Source organism: Paramormyrops kingsleyae, chromosome 6, assembly GCF_048594095.1.
Source record: "Paramormyrops kingsleyae isolate MSU_618 chromosome 6, PKINGS_0.4, whole genome shotgun sequence".
Lineage (NCBI taxonomy): Eukaryota > Metazoa > Chordata > Actinopteri > Osteoglossiformes > Mormyridae > Paramormyrops > Paramormyrops kingsleyae.
This window is the reverse complement of record NC_132802.1, coordinates 31,523,138-31,546,497: the sequence shown is the minus strand read 5'-3', so window position 1 is coordinate 31,546,497 and position 23,360 is coordinate 31,523,138. Positions and strand designations below refer to the sequence as shown.

General features: G+C 44.6%; 1 protein-coding gene across 2 annotated transcripts in view; it reads right to left on the bottom strand.

Moving 5' to 3' along the window:
* The window catches only part of plxna3 (plexin A3), a 103,217-nt gene that overhangs the window by 49,944 nt on the left and 29,913 nt on the right, over window positions 1–23,360 (bottom strand). For both annotated transcript variants that reach the window (XM_072713038.1, XM_072713039.1), the window contains exons 4-5: window positions 4,912–5,052; window positions 73–173 (exon numbers count right to left, since the gene is read on the bottom strand). In XM_072713038.1, coding sequence (XP_072569139.1) covers window positions 73–173; window positions 4,912–5,052 — 242 coding nt within the window. The remainder of the gene's footprint in view (window positions 1–72; window positions 174–4,911; window positions 5,053–23,360) is intronic.

Here is a 23,360-nt window from a genome sequence, read left to right as displayed (position 1 = left end):
GGCTGGATGCTCATCTAAGATGGACACGGCTTGTCGGACACAAGCCACAATGCCGGCAGTGTTTGTACTTACTTGTTGTGGAGGACACACCAGCCGCAGTGGGGATCCCCAGAGCCAAGGCAGGCCCGGCAGCTATGGTACTGCCCACAGCTTTCCACTGGCACCCGGCTCACCTGAAACACACAAAGGGTCAAGGGTCAACGCAAACAAAGCAGCGCAAAACCCAAACAGGCCTCGACATGGACACTACAGGCACGAATGACAGCCATACAAAGGCATCTTATGCTGGTGTAATGGAGCCAAAGCACTGAATTCATGGCATCTGTTCCTGGAAGCATAGATCATGAGTCACCTCGCAATTCTAGATATTTCTATATAGCCATATTCAAACAGAGCCTGAACTTCTGCTACATAGCACCAAATATGTACCCACAAATCCTGGTTTCGGAGCAATGTGCTTTGGAGCGGATTATCTCAATTAAAGGGGGTTTTCCTTTAATTGCAGGAAGTGTCAGAAACGACCTTACATACTTGAGATGAATCCATCCAGCTGCTTATCCCAGGCAGCGCTGTGGTGAGCCTATCCCAGGATGCACTGGGCAGAGATTTACAGGAAACCTTGGACAGTATGTCAGTCCATTGTGGGGCATTTATACAGTCAAAAGAAGGACAATTTACAGACTCCAATACAGCTAACCACACGTGCGACGCAGGGACAACAGGTGCGGAGCTGCAGGGAACAGAGGGCAGGGATCAGACACGCAGCCCAGGTGGCATGAGGCCACAAAGCAAGCTCTGCACTGAACCTTTCGTCCTCAGGGCACCATCCGTATTACTCTACAAATGTTCTACTGACACGATCAGCCTTCAAGTGTACTTGTTACACCCTGACATAATTAGCCAGATCCCGAACCTAGACCCTTTAAGCCAAGTCTCTAAGAGGCCCAATGCAAAAAATCATGCTGCGTCATTCTGTACTTACAAAAGAACACATATGTGGCCACACAGCGACTCTCAACAAGCAGGAGAATATTTTTATCATACATCAGGATTCAAACTTTGAATGTAGACACCATGGAACCATGCCATTTCTGCCAGTCCGGGCCAGGGGACGGGGCCCCACCTTGCAGGTTCTGCCTCGCTCCTAGAAGTATGATGGGGGGCTCGGCGGACACCCCCGGCACATCTCTAACCCTGAGCCACAGAGATGGCTGGTGGGCGGGTGAGGTGCTGTGCCCCGACTGCCGTGTTAATTTATTCTGCGAGGCTCTGCATGTTCGAGATCCACTCCCTCAAACCACCATCTCCCCAGATGCTACTTGCTGTCAATGAGCCTCGTGTCCAATACCCACACAAATAAGTCAGAGGAAAAGGCACAACACGGCAGGCACAGGCTAGTCATGGCACAAGGACCACAGACGCAGTTATAAACGTGGAAATCAACCCAATATCCCAAGCAAAAATCACACAATACTGTACGAAGGAGAAAAAGTACACACTATGTGGTTACAGCTATGGGGGAATTTTTAAATCTGTGACAGGCTAACAGTCATGTGTAACACATATGACAACCTCAAGCAGTAAACAAAATTATACTAAGCAAGAGATCAATGAGTATTTGATGCATTGAGCCCTTACTTGCAGTTCTTTGATCCCAAAAACAAAGAAGTTATGTGTAAATGTCTTACCTATCTACACCTGCCCCTAATGCAGTACCTTAGCCTCTCAACCTAGCAGGACATAAATCAGTTATGCCTAGTAATTTTGTGTCTTCATACACCCAGAACCCAAGAAACTATGGCTGAGCTCTGAGGGACGACACAGGCAGGAATGTTGCCGGTTTCAGGAAAAAAAAAAAACCACGTGGTCACTGCAGAAACTCACGCCTTTGCCTATTTGGGTAGCGTCTATCTGGCGAGCACTCAGATTTCACTGATGATCTCTAGACAACAGGCCTTTTAATGTTCCCTGTCAGAACAATCAATTCACAAGGGTGAGATGCTCCCTTAAACACACAGCACTCCCCTTTTAATCATTTAAAGGGAACGTCGATATCTGGAATGTGGGCGTGGCTTCCAGTCCTGAATGCCCAAGTGCGTCGATCATTAAAGAAAAACGCAGGAGCTGGACAGGAGTTGCTTCTTCTGCTGCTATGACTGCTGGTATCTCCTCCCTGGGGATTCATCTCCCCGCAGTAAAACGCTGAGGTGCACCTCACTCTCCAGCTCCACATTTTCCTTCATTGTCTTTTATACCTTTGATCCAACTTCACTCATTTCGGAACACACCTCGTTTTTCATAAGCTTTGAAACACGCTGTGGAGTCTGAGGATAGCTGATGCAGGTCTTTGCCTTCTGAACAGGCATACCGACACGTTCCAGAGTTAAATCAGAAGTGGGTGCTCTGTCCTTTATCTCCACACTCCTACTGAGGAGTTCCTCCGGTGTGGCGGTTCATTGTTTTGCTCAAAACAGCGCACTTTTCATCATATTTGCAATTCTTCTCAAGAGAGATCCCCTTGGATTACTGACAGTGTGAAAAAATGAGTATGCATATTTAAGTGTAGGAATTGAAATTCATCCATATTGCAACATGCCCATCCTGGCACTTGCCAGTCTTGCATTTTCTCAGCCGTGTGCTGCAGCGCGTAGCTGCCCATGTCTGCAAGGTCGTGGGTTCAAATCCTGGGACTAGCATAGTACCCGTGCCAGGGGCGGGTCCTTCAGCAAGGTCCTTAACCCAAAATGCTGCAGGGATTCTGGCTGACGATGAGCTCAGATCACCATATATACGTCACTTTGTATAAAAGCGCCAAATAAATAAATGTGAACTCCATACCAGTGTAACATGCTAGGACAGAACTTTCCACACTAACGACAGATGTCTGGTCTGAATGCAAAGTATCTTAAATAAAAACCATACATCATAAATGGCTACCCTTTAAATCTCATTCCTCAGAATTACAAGCGTCGTTGGATTAGAAGAGAACTCTTTGGGCACCTGCATGTGTGTATGTGTGTGTGTGTGTGTGTGTGTGTATATATATGTATATAGATGTACATATATATATAGATGTACATATATATATAGATGTGCATATATATATAGATGTACATATATATATATATATATATATATATATATATATATATAGATGTACTTTAAATCTCGTTCCTCAGAATATATATATATATGCACGATATACATGCAGGTGCCCAAAGAGTTCTCTTCTAATCCAACGACGCTCGTAATTCTGAGGAACGAGATTTAAAGTACATCTATATTTTATATATATATATGGGCGGGGGGTATCTCCCCATTATTTATTTGTTATTAGTTTTCCTATGCAGTTTCTCTCTCGATATGTTATGAGGAGAGAGTATGTTTGTGCATTTTCATTTACCCTACTTTTAATGCACAGTATGTCACTATTTCATACACACACACCACACACACACACACACACACACACACATACATATATACATATACAGTAAAACTGGTCTAAGTCGACACTCGCGGGACCAGCTTAAAAGTGACAACAGAGAATTGACGAGATACACCTAAGTCGACACTTTGCCGACTTAAGTCTATCTCGCCGTTTTGTCGACTAGTACACACACACACACACACACACACACACACACACACACACACACACACACATATATATATATATACATACACACACACACACACACACACACACACACACACACATATATATATATACACACACACATATATATGGATATAAAAGAGTAATCTGCTTAAAATTCACAGTGGCATTATACATTGTGATTTGTGTAAAATCAATCAATAACATATTTTGAAAAACATATCATACATGTCAGCATATCAGAAAAAGCGCATGTGAGTAGTTCATTCTCTCCATTAATCACCCGCCTATGCTGGGGGGGGGGGGGCTCACTAAAGGTGCATTATGAGTCTCTCAGTAGTCATTCTTCAGTGCACCTGAACACCAGCTCCTCTGCTGCAGCTGCATGGCTTCTCTGCCCCCCCCCACGGCTTTATTCCCCAGCAGTCTCGATGGAGACGTTTCCGCCAGCTTTCCGACGGGGGAACCAGCTGGGGAGGATTCAAAGATTCAAAGACGTCGCCGTAGGTTTCGGCGTTCCCCGTCCTACGCGCGTTAAAAGCAAGCGACTGAAGTTCCGCTCGGGCTTTAAAACAAGAACACTTGACGGCACCGAAGCTCATTCAGTCCCCGCTGACAAAACGCGCGGCGCAGAACAAACGCTTTCATGCTCATAGACGGTCTGCTAACAGGCACAGGCCGCCTCACTGTCGGCCTTTACAATTTCCACTCAGAGGCTTTATAAACAATTCGCTCATTTGTATATTAGCTGCCAGGATCATTGATTTCCAGGATTCATTCACTGCTTAAAAGAACTACTACCAATACTTCAATACGCCAATGTGCCCACATGAGGATGCACTGCAAGGCTTAATTAAAAATGAAACTTACAGCAGCATAGCAAATGAATACTGCAATGCAAAAAAGAGAAAAAGATTATCGAACCGGCGCTTTAGGTCTTAGGTTCAGTAATTCAAGGTTAATTTAATTCATAAGCAAATTTCAGGTAGACTCATTACAATATTCTAAACGGCAATAAATTCTACTACTTATTAGACAACATTAAAGACAAAGGGGGATAGCACTCATCCAATCGCCTCCATCCAACCCATTGTCTCCTTAGCCAATCAGGTTCCGGGTTCAACCCCAATGAAAGATTAACCCATAACCGGACATACACACCAAAATAAAATGACCCTATCATCAATACCTCATGGCAGGCTAGTGATTTAGAAAAAGCAAAATTTAAAACTATTCTACTCTTGGGCTCTGCAGCAGAAATCCGACACCCGTTTATGCTGTAAATCACTCACCTGCTTTTCACTCAGAAGGTAGATGTACTGATAGTCTGGACTGAAGACCATATCCCGCAGTATGGGACTTCCCTCCACCACCGAGACTGTCTCGTACAGCAGAGCATTCTGGGATGGAGGAGGAATGCCATCCACTCGGATCTGAAATTAAAAAATTAAGATTAAATGTGATATGCACAGAAATATAACACACACACACACAAACACACATTCATCATTTAGTCTCTCACGCGTTTCCTTACACCGCGTGGTAACTAGAGCACTGAGCATGCTTGGGAAAAGAATTTCTAAAAAAGTCAAATGAAAACAGCCTTTGATGCGATTCCATACAATGTGTGAAACTGACAACTACAGTCAGAGCCGAGGAGCACCTCTCCTCTGTTTTTACTCTGCAGTGAGACATTGCAGGTTGCACTACTGTCCCAATCAATTCTGATGTAAATGTGACAAGGAAGAGGCAATACATCCAACCAAAGCCAGAGAGAGAAAAATGAAAAGAAAGGGCAAGACGAATGTTAAAACACGAAGGGAAAAAACAGCAGATGTGAGGGTGACAAGTCTGGCTTTTCCCTAAATATCTGGGTCGGTCTGAAGTGACAAACATCGTTAGTCTGTTAATTAGCTGCCTCCTCGTTGCCGCGGTCCCAGTAATTAGTGTTGACAAGGTGGCATCAATTAGTCGAAGGCTGCCATATTGGGTGTCACAAGATGCCGGCCAAGGCAGGGGCTGCTGGCCCCGAGAGGAAGGGCAGCACGAGGCCGCACTGGGCGACGGCCGCAACGCTACGCGCTGGGCTCCCATTGTGGAGCACGACAACAGAGTTTCATTTTGGGCAGGGATACGGGCCACAATTTTTCAGTCCCAAGAGACCCAAAACAGAGTGAACACACGGTCCAGCAGAATCGGAGAGCTTCTTCTGTCAGGCGGTAAACAGTGAGTGATGCTCGCAGAGGGGCCCCAACGCCCTGATAAATGAGGCCGCTGCTGCCGTTAAACGCAGCCGCATGTTTCATCATTTCTCGACTCTTTCAGTGCACGTGTTCTTAAAATCCTTCAGGGTTGGTTAATCTGTGACTGGAAAACTGAAGACCTTCAGAGAAAACTGGGGTTGGAGGTAAAGAGGTGGCAAATTTTTTTATTTAAGCTGCAGCACTTTAGCAACAAAAAGGACAACATCTTAGATATAGGTTAAGGTCAGTGTTAAGTAATGCCCTTAAAATATATTCAACCTTAAATACCACCTCAGCTGTGTCACTGCACTTGTTCTCATTCCGCTGAATGAGTTCCAGATTTGTTGACACCAGTTTTGGACCAATATCAGTATCTCATGCAAAACTGGTTTAAACTCACCACAGATCTTTCTCTCTTAGAATAATCAGAATCACCACCTTTTCTCGGGGGTGTATGCATCATTCAAAGTCATGAATTTAATAATAATAATAATAATAATAATAATAATAATAATAATAATAATCAGCCATGGCTAGTGCACAGAGCATACAATATAACTGATGTCTGATTCCATAAATATTCCCAAAAACACCTGAAGAACGCAAGACACACTGCGGACACATTCAGTACTAAGGCCGGCTGAGGGAACGAGATCAGATCACACCCTGCTTGCGATCTCTTCACCTTGTGACAAGAACACAAAATGGCTGCCATCATGCATCGACGGCAGGATACACTCCAACCTCACAAACCCTCGTTTTCAGGGTGGTCGTGAAATGTAAAAATCCATACATGTTTTTGGGGTTGTTCAGGGTAAAACCGTAACACAAAAGATTAGCATGGATATTGAAATTCGGTGAAAATTATTTTTTTTGCATAGTTCATGGGGGGTCACATCATAATCACCGCAAATGTTAGCACACTGTTGTACGCAGTCTTGTTTAAACCGACTCTAAACCTATTTTCTAAAACTATTTATACAAACAGATCTTGCTTTGCTATTCTGCAACTTTCAGACAGAACATTCTGGCAAGGAATGAGATGAAATATCCATTTAATTAGAGCGCAAAGCCATTTTAGATTTAACAAGCCGCACACTCGGGGGAAGAGCGCACCGGCTCACATGACGAGCTTGACAGAACCCAGCAGCTGCTGAGGCGGCCATAAACAGCCAAGCTGCATGCGGAGGTTACACGTTTACGGTCCCGGCTTCATTTCAGAAAAGTATGTAAACAAGGCCATGTAAAGATATACATTGGAGACGCTTTCTTTATGAACTGGGAGGCGACGCTGCCAAAATACATTACGGGAGCGTTTCAGCAGACGGCACGTTCTAGAAAAGGCTCGGTGACAAACCCCTTGCCGCACCGTACGCCCGCTATACCCTAACGACCACCTCAGCCTAGTTTGCTTTCAAGATGCCTTGATTCTGCGAAGCACTAATCACTCTCTCTGAAGTCGGCGCTCAATTAATGGGGGGGTGGGGGGAGGGCGTGGCGTGGAGAGAAAATCTTTTCTTTCCTGACAGGGAGTGTCCTGGTGAATCAAACCGTTTGAAATGCAGAGCGCTGCTTTGGACCTGCTGAGAACTGACCTCCTGACAGCATCAAACGGCTGAGATGAAGGTAATTGGAATTAAGATAAATATTACCTCCACTTCCGCCCCACGACTCAGCTGATGCCAAAGCGGCACAGGGATCCGACCGGTCTATTAATTACCTGCTGGTCGCAGCGACAGACCCGGGGAAGCCGCGGTGTTGATGTTTTGATTGTAACCCAATTTTTGATCCTTCCTGTTGATGGGAGGTACAGAATTATACACTGTGAAAGGACACGAACTGGGGCGGGGTGGGGCGGGGGCGGAGGCCCGTCCTGTTCTCTGACCGGTCTTGGCCTAGCCATCGGATTCTCTCATCAGAAGCTGCGCTAATCTGCTCGATTTGTATATCATATGCGCGTTTACGTTTGTTTGACCAAATTAGGATCCACATTAATGAAATATGAAAATACTAATCTGAACTTCAGTCAATTTTATTCATCTCATGAGCAAACAAACAAACAAAAAACATGTCTGTCAAGTAGCTAATCAAAATAAATGTATAGCATTGAGGTCAATCATTGGACTAACACTTCAGGCTCACATTATAAGGTATGCTGTGATGTATTTTCTGGATTGTCAAACATATATTGGGAGATTTTTTTAAAAATTGTAAAATAACCATTAATCAGCTCTGCATTTGTTTGGAATACATATACTCAGGCAGAGCACCTGAGGCACTGCGTTTTGACAGTAATGGCTCACACACATTTCAGGCTTAAAAGAACCAGCAGAAAAAAAGAGAAACAGAGCGATCACTCTTGGCTGTACATTATGAACATATGTTTGGACGAGCCTCCGAATCGGCTCTTGCTTATTTGGTCAAGCAAGACTTTGGAAACAGCGCCGCTTCTTACGGGAGGACTGCCATTACGAACTATTTTAAGATTGACATGCGCCTGCTACATAAGATTTTTTTTTCAAAATACCATAAAAAAAGCGATTCATTTGTCCTGTTTAAGTAATTATCCATTGGTGTAATCACCGTGTTTTTGTAATCACATTTAATGCACACCACATTCTACAACTCTCTACCTGTACATATGGATGTTTAAATTGAAGACTGCTGATATAATGTGCTTAATTCAAATAAGTTTGCATACAAATTTCAGCAACAAAGATATCCAGTAACTCAGGGGAAAAACAATGTTTCTCAAATGAATTCATTTCCACACACATTTATGATGGTAATAATAAACAGTGTGAAGTTTAATTTAGCAAATTCTAGCATAGTCATGTATAATTAGAAAAAAATGGCATTTAACATGCATAAAACTCAACCAAACCAATTTTACTAGGTGCTTTTGTGCTTTTTGTGCAACATTTTTTCCAGAGCTCTGCACGTGCAGAACAACTATTTATGTACACAAATGACAGAAACGCGAATGCACAGTGAGGACGTCCCTCCCGCAAGATGTCAGACAGCTATATGTGCGGGAGCGGGAACCTGGGAGCAAGCGCAAGCTTCACTCGCCCAGCTAAGCTCTGACAAAGTGACAGCGGACACAAACAAACACAAACAAGTAAACAAATTAAACTCTGAAAAGCGAACAAATATATGAATTAATAAAGAGGTGGGGGGGTGGGGGAGAAGGTGCTGTAAATTAAGGGTGAGTCCGGCGCTGTTGACATTACTGCCAGTCGCAGCAGGATGGATTATCTGTCTGGAGGGCGAGGCGGCCCATCCATCATCGAGTGGAAGAAAAAGGGAAAAATGGAGGCGGAATGAGAGCGAGACAGAGAGGCCGGGCGGCGAGGGGAAGGAGGAGCACAGCCGACTTACTGTTAAAATTAATCAGCGACAACGAATTACGCCATAAACACAAGAAATTTGAAGAACTCTTGACCAATAAACAATGACTAAAAGATGAAGACCGTCTGCTGGGGATGAGAGTGGAGAACACTAGCCGTCTCCTAGGGGACGGGGAACAGCCCAGAGGTAAGAGCGTCATTCTGTCCAGCAGATGAGCACCACACACAAAGCAGAGGGACATCTGCTGTAAAGTCTCAATGACAGTAATTCTTCCCCAGCATTACAAGGTCAGCTCAATAGATTGATCATTTAATCAACAATCTGTCATTCCCCATCTTTGAAGGGCAGGAAAAAAAATGTCAGTCTGGAAAAATACCTCAAGTGGATGGCATATTCACACAGAAAAAAAAAGCTTTTTTTCCCTACTTGGCCTAAATGCCACCGAAATAAATCTGAGAGCTCGTTAAGGTATAGTTTCAATCAATCTATTGAATAGTTAATGTTTATAGTGTACAGAGAAGCACTCAATGGCATCCTAAACTGGAAAAGAGCCAGCACTCTCAAAAACATAAATCCTCCTTTTGTTTTACTCAATTCTAAATATTTATTACAGGAAGCAAATGTAGAAAAAAGTATTATTAAACAGCTAAAAGGGCTGAAATAATTCTATGTGGATCCTGTGTCATAACAGATACATGTATGCATAAGTGAGTGCTTGGATTAGAAAATAAAGCAGGTAACCAAACGAGCTGCAGACATACTCACTGCCGTCACCCTAATTGTTTTACATCATCTTCTCTGCTCTCTGTGTTGGTTCTTGATTGGCCAACACTTCTGCCATAGATACCCTGAGATAAAGCAGGCTCAGTGGAACTCAGAGGAGTAGCTGCAAGATATCACCGCCATCCGATGAAAACCACATAAGGGCACTTTTTGACAATTGTGACTTTATACTACAGATAAAATAGACCCGTACCCCTCTATCTACTGGTAGTGCTTGACATCAGACTGACCAATGAAAAAATGTTTTATGAAGTCATCTTCTTAACTAGCACTTTCATTTGTATTAGTTAACAATGGTATTCATTACAATATATCGGTAATTTTAACAACAAAGTTGATAGCCAGATAGCTCGCTAATCCACATCATTGTTAACTGTGAATCTAAAACAAGATTAGTTTGTATCTTGCTGACACTGGCATATTTGCATCACTGACAGCAATACATGCAAGTCCTTTTAAAACATTAAACCGTTCAGTGACAGCTATGTAATGGTAGTTTTCTATCTGTGGTGATAAATGTGTTATTACATTTTTAGTTTATTTTGTAAATGAGTTTCTCAGAAAATTTTTGGAAACGCATTTCATTGGACAGCAACAATTATTTTTTAAACTTTTAAACCTTGTCATTAACTTTCAAAATACATCAAATACCACTGTTCTACTTTTGAGGTATATCTATAAATTCAAAAATGCTACAGTAATATTTGAAAAATCATCAGACTTAAGAACAAAAAAGGCTGCTTTAGACTTTTTTTCTTAATTGAAGAGAATCTATTTTACATTGAACCCGAGAGCCCAGGGTCTGGACAACGGGGTCGAAATCCATGAACCACGAGATGATCCTCTTAGGGGGAGGAGAAACTGTGGCCTCATATCCACGGACAGAACAAAAGGAGCCAATAATTCAATTAGGCTTCTTATCCTGTTTCTGCGGGATCAGCCTAAAAGCATGACGGACCGGCAAACAGAGACGGCCATTTTCAGAGCCCACGCCCCGCTTTGTTCTGTCTCCAGAGCGGCGCTGCTCAAGGAGGGCTGGCCAGCGGTTGCATGTATGGCGACTCACCCAGGCCCCGCCTCCCAGACCCCAGCCCCGCCTCCCAGACCCCAGCCCCGCCCCCCAGACCCGCCTCCCAGACCCCGGCCCAAATGCAGCCTCATGCTAAGATTCCCCAACCATTACCATAATTGATTACTGACATGACCCAGTCTTCGACTCCTAATTTTGTATTACAAAGAACAAATTCACCCACAGCTCAAATTGGCTAATTAAATGCATTTTAGTGAAGTTAAATGCCCAAACTATTTTTTTCCCCTAAAACCTCTGAAGAACTTCATTCCACACAAAAGACAAACAAACTGCACATCTTTACTTAACCATGATAGAAAGGAAAGGAAATCATTTAGAGAACGGCAACATGAGGTTTATATTTTCACTGCCACCGTACGCATGACAATCTATGACCATCTGTGAATATTCTGGCAGCACTCCAAACCAGTAACCATCAGCACCAGCGACAGCCACCACCCAGACCGCTTCCCACATAATAATAGTCATTTTTATTATTAATTTTCAAGTTTTATTTATATAGCGCATTTCATACACTCAGGATGCACATACCCAATGTCTGCAAAGAAAATGGTGCTAAAACATTCAGGAAATGAGAAATCCAAGGCTTTCTGTTTACTGTTCACTTTTCAACTATTTATTGATATTTATTAGGATGCTATGCTATAAAATTTGAAGAGACTTCACGACCAAACTGTACACACACTGATCCAGCTCCCTGAGCTAAAGCAACATAAACCCAACCTGGTTTAGAGTATTTTTCAAGCTTTCTGACAATTACACTAGACATCATCAGAAATCTTACTGCATTCTGGAATACAATGGACACTCCCCTTCTGCCTGTTCTGAACACAAAGGTTCTTCAGTGTGATTAGTCACTTAGGATATCAGGGAACGACGCTTCATGATGAAGAATTCGATCCGGCCCTCAGGCATTCACATCAGTGATAAGCAGTGACAAGCACACAGTGATGCATCTAAAAAGTCCAGGGGTGCTGTGTAAACCATCTAACCACACTAATGATGCTTTGTCCCTCCATGGGGGGGGAGTGAAGATGCCCTAAATCAGCTGAGAATCACACCATAAATCTGCCTAATTAAGATCTATCCTCTGCTAATGTTTTGGGTCCTTGTTTTATCCATCCTTTTTAAAACTTTCTCTCTTCGTGACCAATCTGCAGATGATCGTGGAAAAATATATATTATTGTACATCGGTGTGTCAGTGTTTAAATCATACAGAGGAAAACAGTATTTTACCATCATTCTGCTCTACACTATAACTTTCATCCCGGGGTAGCCTGAAGGCAAACAGGCAAGCAAGTTCAGATTGCGAAACCTGTGGCAAGGCTTTCAAACCAGCACAAACTCAACTACAAGGGAGAGCAGGGTGCAAAAGTCTCACCCCTGCCTGAAAGGCTCTCCCTGGGAGGAAAGTGCAACGTGAAAAACAGCAAAAGGAAAGTTTGGCCCAAGCTCAAAATATGCATCACAGGACCCATGTCTTTCAGGGTCTACCAGGTACCTGTAGACGGTGTGTAAATTAGTACTTGTTAGCATGGCAACAGGCTAAAGTTTATATCCCACATCATGGTTCATTTACTACGAGTGACATGGTGGCTCCGCAGGCAGAGCTGTGACCTCATCTGCAGGCCTGTGGGTGTGATTCCTGTCTGGCCCAGTATGTGTGAAATTTGCATGTTCTCCCAATGTCAGTGTTCCCCCTCGGGGAATGCGAAAGACATGTAGTTTAGATGGATTGGTTCCTCTAAATTAACCTTAGTGTGTGACAGCATATACCCGGTGACTGATACCCTTGGGGCTTTTACGCTGGTGTATAGGAACCAGGTCGTACCCGAGCCGTACCATGAAGAGAGACGAGTGACAGCACGTTTCCAGCTCGCTTTGATTTTCCACTGCAGAAGGCTTGGCTGGATTTGGGGAGTGACAGTGACGTAAAACGGAAGAGACGCTTGTTTACCGTTCACATGGTGTATGTCATGATTTGCTGAGCCCTAATTTCCAGTAGCACATCTGTGAGAAAAGTCGTGTTACGTTAGCATCAAATGCTAGCGGAATTAGCATTAGGTTGCTAAAATTTGCATTACGAATCCATTCCATTCAGCTGTTCTATAGTACTTTTTTATTTTAAGGAGGAGGTCTGAAGTTACTGGGAATGAGTCAATACATCGCAAGGTGTGACACTACGAAGTATGAATAAATATATAGCATATGTAGTTTTCCTTCAGATAACCCATGCATCACCAGTTCTTTCTTATTTCTGTGCATTTTGACCAATTAGTTGGTGGTGATGCAACCAGCTCGGTGTAGTCAAGCTTCCAGCCCTGATAGTAGGCGGGGCCATGTCAGCACAGTTACGGCTTGGGCACGGCTCGCATAATTTACAATGGAAAATGGCCAGTTCGCAGTACGGCTTGGTTTGGTTCTTGGCGGCAGTGGAAAAGCGCCTCTTGCCTAGGGTGTCAGCTGAGGAGTGCTTACAGACCATCAGAGCCCGGCTGACTGCATGGCCATTGTGTGCTTCTACAGCTCCTCTCTCCAGTCCTCAATCATCCTCCACACTTCCCATGATCTCACACCAGAAAACAAAGATAATCATCATGAACAAGCCATATGGTGCAAGCCAAAGCCTCACAGCAGTGATGTCACAGGTCTGTGATGTAAACATGGCCTCATATCAGGAGACAAAAGGATTAGGCAGCCAGTTAAAAACAACATAAAATATACTGTCATGCACAATATAGATGCTTCTAAAATACATGTCGGTATCGTCATGGAGATCCTGCACCAGTGGTCTGCTGAAGTAATCAGCTGAGGGATGGCAAACACATGACCAAAAAGATGGACCTGTATTGTATATCTGGAGATGGCCTTGATCTCTCGCCAGTCATATAACAGATGTAGAAAGTTAAGGAACTTCCTTCCAAAGAACACAGCCGCCAGAGAGCAGCACAGGGTGCAGCCAAGCCCAGCTGATCACAGGAGAACAAACATCCCCTGCAGCTCCCGTACCGGGAGAAGCCAAGGGACCATCGGCGAGCTCCCAACTGCCCTTCAGGTCCGTCTGCAGCCAATTAACCGAGGGGCCCCGAGTCAGACACAAGCCCACACTAGAAGAGAGCAGCCAGGAAATGGCATGTTGATCTTGAACATCCTCACTTTAAGATCCCACACTTCCATGTGAACGGCTGAGACGCCAGCGAGCACTTCGAGGGATCGGACGCCATCGGGTGAAGGACTCCACTCTGCTAACACAGGTTTAGCGTTTTGGCTCAACGGTTGACAAGCATCTGTCATGTTTTCCCTCCCCATAAAAAGCCTATGAAATAATGGGATCAACAGACACAAGGGTCTCTTCGTCCCTCAGGTCCACTCGCTCTGCTTTAAGACCAGTGAAAGGGGAGATCCATCTTGGCACACAGGCGTATTAAAACTTTATGATACAACGCAAGAATGCAAAGCCGTATTTGGCTAGCTATAACAAACAGTGTTGCACTGTGAAATAGGATCTCTGTTTCCTCATGCTAATTTTTGTTCCCCAGTCACTCTAACAAACCAATGCATTAAAAAGCATTTTGATTAACAGATGGTATATTAAGAGCATTATCCAACTTAAAGGGATGCCTGGTTTAGAAAGGAAAACAATATTATTCAAGTGAGTGAATTTAGACTCCAGAGAACATTAAGTGACCACAGAGGATTCTGGACGCAATGCACCATCGGCGTTAACATACTTTTATGTATAACGTATAAAAACCGTGATACCATGGCAGAGGGTGAGCTGAGAGGAGTGGTCAGTGCTCTCCTTAGATGGAAAATAAAAAGCACAGCAAAGAAGTGGAAGAGAACCGCTTGGTACACGGTCTCAGGAATACAGGCCCTGGCTTCTTCAGCTACCTGCCATCCACAGAATCCCGCCGTGTAACTCCGGTATTTCAGCATCTCAGAAACAGCCGCCCTCTGGGCATTTTCACACACTACAGTGTCTGAAGTTCATGGAGAATGGTGCGATGGACAAAAAACAGTGAGTCGGGGGCGGCTCTGTGGCCTAAAACAAATTAATGAGAGCGGCCAGGGGAGAATGGCCAGGCTCGTTAAAGCTAACAGGAAGGCCACAGGTGCAAAAATAACAGCTCCGTACAACAGTGGTGTGTATAATAGCTTATGTGAGCAAGCAACCATCTACCTCTGAAGTGCTTCTGAAGATAAAAGTGGGTCTTACTACATACAGTATGTGTGACTGCACTTGTGCAGATTATCTAGGAAAATTAACTTCAAAATGTATAAATGCACATTACGTATGATGCAATGCTATTGTAGATTATAACAAGAATATTGCAATAATTACAGTGTTATATTATCCATATCTTTTAAGAACAACTGACCCAAAAACCTTACTGATATCCAGGGGGACAAAAAAAAAATTAGATTTCTATTTTGACGGTAAAAAAAAGCACATCCACATGTGATTATCTTAAAGCCTGAACTGTCCTTTTGAAGGAACAAAAGGACTTAGAGAGGCATGTACACTACAGGACATATGAGCAAAAACAGTGACCTCTGCAGAGAGCAGAAATGAATTGCTGGATCTGGGGTGGACATGACAAAGCTATGACATGCTGGATGGACAAAAAGTAGTAAACCATACCAAGATGTTTTATGATGAATAAGCCAGCCAATCAGAGAAAGCCCACAGCCATTTCATATTAAAGGTATTTATACAGCAAAATGTTACTGTGACACCAGCTGTTTCCCAGTGTGTAATTTTATTTAAATTACGAATCTGTTGTGTTTGTCTTTTGTGTTCACAGATTTGTTATTTCTATTCCCTCTTTCGTAAGCTTCCTTCCGGAAACTTCTGAAGCAAAGTTTTTGCCGTTAGTATTCTGATGGTGTGCTCTCTAACAGTAGGTGACAAGATAATTAGGGAAATCCTTTAACGAGAAGAAAAATGATCCCCAGAATTTTACAATAAATATAGTAACAAATCTGGATTAAAGCGTGTGTGTGCTTATTTCTGCTGGGGTGTCTGACACCTGGCCAGAAATGTGAAACCTGACAGGCTCACCTGTCCCAGACTGAGGAAATGCAGGTGCCTGTGCGCCCCTCTGCCACTGGCAGGGACACGGTTACGGGGAAGGGACTGCACAGGGTCCGGCCCTGTGCCTCTCTGGGCCTCTGATGTTTACATTGGGTCGGATCTTTACTTCAACTGCCTGCAGTCTCAGACAAGCTCTGGGGGTTTTATTAATCACGTTGCGACGGCTCCCACAAGGACCTTCAGAGAGACGGCAGGCACGCCCCACGAGCCCTGCACAGGATCCCGCTCCGCTTCCGGTCACCAGGCTCTCCGCCAGTAAAAAAATCCCTGTCAGAGTTATGGCGTGTTTTAAAACCAATCCCTGCGCCTCAGCTGTAAATACAGAAAACCATAAAGCATGTCAAACACAAGAGGGTGAAAGATTAAATGGCACCCCAGATATTCCATTTACTCCTTAAACTTCACCGCCAGATCAATTAATTAATCATACTGGTTAAATAACTTGATGAGGTAGCAATTAGCCGAACAAGGTGGGCTAGTGGTCGAGTCAACTAATGTTAGGGGTGTACTGCATGATTACTGCAGATCCAGGGATAACTCTAGGAGAGTTTTGAGACGACTGATGCACTGTGACAGATCACTTTGTGCGTGTGTGTGTGTGGAGGGGATGTATATATTACATTGGGGGAACCAAATGTCCCTACAATGTGATAAGAACCTGTCATTTGACCTTGTGGTGACATTTTTCTGGTGTGTCCGTGTCTGTGGGTATTTGTGCAGTATAGTTGCCCATACATAGTAGGAGGGCCAGCACTGCCATTCTGTTTAAGAGGCAGTCCCTCCATACGGCAGAGGCCATCCAAGGTGGCTGCATGACCTTTAACAACATGCTACTGCCTGGGATTTATAACCTTCACATTGCAATAAAAACACACCCACTATATAAGCAATTCCAGCCCATCCTATATATTTGCGGCTGACCCGAATTCGTTTCTGTGCACTAAATAATTAAATTTGAGCCATCTGGAGGGCTTGTGATCTAATTCTGTCCCTCTCTGAAGAGCTGGCCACAGTTTACAGCGTTTACGCTCCGCCTTTTGTGGTGAAAGAGGGGACAGGGAGCAAAAAATAAAAATAAAATAAATAAGTCACAGTTCAAAAGATAACAATGATGTGTGTCTGTCATATCACAGGCAAAACTGAGGCATGCCGCCTATCCCCGGGGATTCAAGATGAGTTAGGCAGAAGGTCGACTTAAGAACAAACACCCACACACATTATTATTTTGCTACTCTGTGCAAAATTATTTCTAGACTTGCCTATTTATACAGATAAATATTTCACTGGGACGATCTATGCATCGCAAAGGCACAACATCCGGCACTCTATGGGGATCCTATTAGAACACACACCCTTCTGGTCCCAGAGCCATGCCCTTAAAAATGGCATGACCTATCCCTGTACGCACTACCTGAATGTGTGGGAGTGAGGAGGAGAGTCGGAGAGTGAGCCACATGGACAGATGGCTTCGTTTAACCTGTCACTTCAGCTGCCTGCAGCTTTAAGCGAAGGCCACCTTAAAGGCACTGCACCTCCACCAATCGGATGCCAAATGTCTTTTGGAGGGCGCCGACTTCTGAAGCGTAAACACCATCGACCCAATCACCTTAAGTTAAAATAACTAAGCTGTCTGTCAATAGCTGCCACCTATAGTGCACGCTAAAATGTTTTTAAAACAGAATTAGTACCACACCTTAAGGGACCCCCCCCACCCCGCCCAGTGCCGAAGTGCTTTGAGGAAGGGAAAATGCTTCACCGAGGCTTGGGGGTGTGCTCACTCTCGGATGTGTCCTACAAAGCCTGATTCCGCTGAGCATGGAACCCTCTGGGTCATGCAATTAGCCTCCACTAGCAGATAAGGTCCGCAGACAACTTTATCATGGCTCTGTGGAAAAGAGGGACCACCATCACAATCACTGCCTCCCTCCCGCTGCCCAGATTACACGCGTCCCACCTAACACTGAGCCAAAACATATTTTAAATTAATTTGTCAAAGCAGCAGACAGGACTCATAACTGAGCAAACAGAATGACAGAAACGCAGGCAAAACATATTTGAAGAAACCCAGGAGGATTAAGTGCCTTCCTGACACCCCATCATGCTTTGCTCTCAGGATCTGGCAGGTCCTGTATTCAGAGCCCGAGACTTGCAGTACAAGCTGCGGCCGAACTGGTCAGTGGCGATGAGGTCATCAAAGACCACGCCCCTCAGTCAGAGACCACGCCCCTCAGTCAGGCACGGCCACGCAAACACAATGATGTGCGGTTCATTTACAGGGCTCAGCTCAAGAACTGCAGCATATGGAAACCCCAGCTTTCTTCCTGGACCCCCGCCCCGTAAGCCTGCCCCCCCTTCTCCCGTGAGCCTGGAGTCAGCAGAGGGTGGGCAGGTTGTGGGGAATGAGCAATCAGGCTCTGGCTTCCGGGAGATCGGCTTAGGCGACGGATTAACCCCCGCCGCCGTTAGCGGTGACGTCTCACCTGCGATCCCCAGCCGCGCTCACAAAAACGGCCTCGTTTGGCTTGATATCTGATGCACTACCTGCCTGTTTATTCACATAGTTTAATTTACTGTCATCTAATTCTAGAGGCATCTGCCATGACTAGGGGATCACGGTTATTAGATTGCTCATGCCTCCCGCAGAGAGCCGGGGGTGGGTCGCCTCTGCCCTGCTCACAGATACAGGATGAACAAGTGTTTCCCTACATGGTGATCTGTAACCCCAAGCTTGTCTTATTGGCACTTTCCTGCTGCTGGCCAAAGCACCATGTACCACTAATATCCTTGATCTTATACGTTTCACAGATTTATTTGTTGGAGGGAAAAACACTGAGTTAAGATCCGTCTAAAAGCCTGGTGAAAATCACTTAAAATGACGTTTTTACTGTTGCCTTTTAAATAAACTTGACTCTGAGCAGGATACGCAGTTAGAAGACGGATACATTTTCAAATAAACAATTTTGAAATGGTTAACTAGACTACTAAAAATACACACAAACGTGTAACAGCCCCTGACATAAAACGGGGCTTTAGCTAGACTTTGCACATCCTAAACATACGGGATGTTTCATCTGGACAATTTCGCTCAGTATAAAAAGGTGCCACTAAAGCAGAGCTTTTAGCGATTAACAGTCAGCCTCATGGTCACCTACTTCCTGTCCCAATACTTTTTTGGTTTGAAGAATTTCAGCGCAACGGCACTTTTATGGCCAAAGGCTTTTTTCGATAGAACAGCATAAACACGACCCAAATGGGACAGCAAACTGAAGAGTTCGTGACAAATGGCAGAACATTCAGACTGGCATCAAGCACCTCTCAGATCAAAGTTCTTAAAGAGATTAGAGCGGAATTATCCTGCCTCTCCCCAAGTCGCTCTTTCCCCGCCTCGTTCCCTCCTGACCTGGACGCGCCAAAACGCACGACGCCTACTGTCTGTCACATTTCAAACAGTTGTAATCCAATGACCGTGTCATTGCTGGCAGCCATGCTGGCATAGAAAGCATCTGATTCGCCGTGTTGGATGCCTGTTAAATTGACGGAGAGCTGGGGGCCACGTCATTGGAGAGGTGGCAGGGGGTTGGGTACGCCAGGATGCAACAGCTGCAGAAGGTCCAGGAAACCTGGGCGGAGATTTCCCTGGGACATCCCTACGTCCCCAACCTGCTGGAGCCACATAAGATTACCCAGCACCTCTTCAGAGGCGATCTGGGGATTAGAGTCACCTAGACAAATGGCCCTAAAAGCAGCTCTTTAAAAGCATGTCTGCACTTTACTTTATTAGCGTCGTTTAACATTTAACCCTAATTTGAGCTGTGAAGTAACCAATGTCAAAGACAACATACACTCAGCATTATTGCTGCAAACGTTTGCATGCGGACCTCAAGCACGCCAAGGTGTTAGTGCGGCTCAGCCAGTTGTGGCCTGTACATCAACCAACAGTTGGCAAGATGATTATTTTTTAGGCCACGGCCCTGCGTGCCCTTTAAACAAAACGCTGCTGACATCTTCGCCGAACACAGAAAGCTAGATTTATAAAGCATTGGGTCCATTTTAAAAGTTAACCTTTTGTAAAGGACTTCGGAATGACAGGCATGGTTCCAAGCCAATGCATTAAAAAGTGCCGTACCATCATTGTGAGCCCTTTCCTTAAATTAATTCTGTTTATCTTATCTGTGGAATTTCACTTTAACTGAACACGCAAACGTAGCTCTGCTGAATTCGACAAATTAGCCTGAGGAACTGTTGACTGCAGCAGACGACGGCAAACAGCCGACTTGCACTTGCAGCTGCCGCCTTCTGTCAATTTATAGCCAGTGACTAACTGAAGCCTTCAAGTAGATCGCATGCATTTCTGGGGCCGTTTTACAGGAGCAGAGGGAAGGAGACAGCAGTCACCGGGGTCTGGAGGAGGAGGGAAGCGAGAGGCTTAAGCTCATTAATAGCTTCCGGCCCCCTACTATCTCTTGCACACACGTACACCCCCACACAGACGTCTGCCTGCCGGCGGCATTCAGTGAGCTTACCGTTGGCTGCACTCCTCCCCCTACAGGTGCAAAGACTCCCAACTGACCCGCCCAACCTCTTGCCCAGCACAGCGCTCGCCTCTCTCCCCCTCCCAGGGACACGATCTGCCTGGACACCCCCCTGCTCCCCAAAGCAATGGCACTCTGTGCCAGTTTGATGGAGAAGCAGGTGGGGGAGAGGCAAGGCCTGCAGGAAACACTAATACAGAATGACGCGAGTGCCGCCCTCCTACTCCAATGCAGGAAACCGCAGCTAATCACCCAGGTCCTTCTGACAAAGAGCAATAAGCTCATCTAGACAGCAGCGGCAGACGGAGCCTTTGACATGACCTTTACGTCTGCTGGCTTTCTTTTCGTGCATTTAAGGAAATTTGTATTTTATACTGTTGACGTGCCTACCAGAGGGTGAAAAAAAATTGATCGAGAATTGGAAAATGCAATAACCTTAATAAAACAATCTGACATCACTCTAACCTTTTTTTTTTTTTTAAATAAAGCCATTATTCCTCAGGAGCACCAAATACAAAGCTAGTGACAGAATGACAATATTAATAATCTAGTTTCCAGGGGAAAGAAACAGTACCTCTGGATTAAAACATGTCGGCAGAATTATAAAAGAACAAATGCAGGAACCTAATGACGCAAATTGCGGCATCACATCGCTGATCGCACCACCCCAGCACTTCATGTCAGTGTAACAAACATTCCAACCACATGGTCCAAACATATCTCAGTAGATGGCAATCGACAAAAACGGATGTTGTTAACGAATAAATTATGCATACGCTTAAAGACAAATTAAACATCACTCCACAGAAATCTTCTTATAACCACAGTTTCATTTAAATACCCCAGAGAACAGTTCCAAGGTTAAGCCCAATCAGGTTCACTCCAACCAGGCAGCAAACCCCAGGATACTCCCAGGCTTTGTGGCCTAATCCCCAGCAATGTGCCAAAGAGCATTCTCAAGTGCTCCCAGTGGTTTCCACGAGACAGCAACACAAAAGTTTTAATCATGTCTTGAGAGGAGAAGGAGAGAGAGAGGGGGACACTAGGAGAGGGAGACATAGAGGGAAGTGAAAGACTCAGCAGGGAAATGGTAGATTTGCGTAATTCTCCGTATCCTTGGGAACCAAACGATAATTGATTCACATCTCTCTGTGTCGCCTCATAACAGATCCATCCCCACCAAATACTGTCATATTTAACCAAAAAAAAAAAAAACCTGTTGTTCTTCCTTCCTGTGATTTAACAGCTTCAAATTAAATGCTTTGTGCCTGTTGAAAACGACAAGGTGCTGATCCCGACTAAACACCGAAACAGAAGACTGCGACCAATCACCTGCCTTCCACCCTCTGCCCCTCAAATGGAAAAACATTTTTCAGAACGCAGATATTGGACCAATCGATACAAGCTTTTAGGGTGTGCCCATTTCTAATTGGCTGGGAAGAAACCCCCATGCAGCGACAGAAGAAGTAAATATTAAAAGAAAAATACAGATCTCAGAAAAACTTAGGAGAGCAGATGTCAGGTACAACTGGTGCTAAATCTTCCTTTCATACTATAATCTTATAATGGTTTACATACTGGGGATCATTTCCTGCCCCTGAAATATGCCATGTTGCCATTTCAGCAGCTGAGCCAATACTGTTAGTATAAAATGACTTGGGGACGCTACAGGGAAGCCCTAACTGTTTTCAGGTCAGAGACTGCAGGGACCATTATCTGTCACCGCTCACCCTTGCAGGGACCAGGACTGACCTGAGTTCAGCAATATGCAAACTCAGATCTCTTCTATAAGCATCAGCTCTCTTTAAATGTCAGCTTAATTTTAACTTATAAAACCAATCCTTTCATACGATAATCCACAGTCTCAGTTTCTACCTTTAGAAATGAAAATAAATGTACTTTTTATCTTTTCTATTTGACTGTTAGTCTTTATTGGCAGTTTGAGGCCCTTACCTGCCCCGACCCAAACTACTCGCCTTCCTGAAGGTCACCAGTCAGCCAAAAATGTACTTTCGCATACAAATGTTGATAGCATACAGGAAGTGATCCGATCCGATGAAGGTCACAGTGCTGGTTTGAGATTGAGATCGGTGCATATTTATTGCGGCCCAGTTGTGGTTTTCTCCCAGTTGGGACATGCTCACCATTCCCACTATGACATTTCTGTTCCATTCTCATTAGTCTTTTCCATCTTTATGCAGGTTCCCCGCACTTTTGTTGGGGTCAACGTAGATCCTCGATTTTTGACTTACTTTCTTCCATCACTTCATCAAGGCAGAGTAGGGGGTAGAGCAGAGGACAGCGAGGCCTAGGGGGCTCATAAATGTCTCCGGCATGAGGGAGCCGGCTACGAGTAAGTCACCCCGTGGCATGCTGGGAGGAGAAGTGCTCTGGAAGCAGAGGGTGTAGGGGATACAGGGGTCATGGCCATAAACACCAGGGGCGGCAGACTGTACCGTATCAATGGACAGCTTATTTCAGACTTCTTACTTTTCTCATTTGGTAATTGGGAAATTTACTATGTCGCTACAGCCAAAATAAATCTCTGAAGGGTCAGTAATGCAATTTCACTATCGGATACCCATGATGGTCGGCGGTTAAGCTGCACACTGCAGCTGTGTCAGGCCGCAATCCGGATCCACT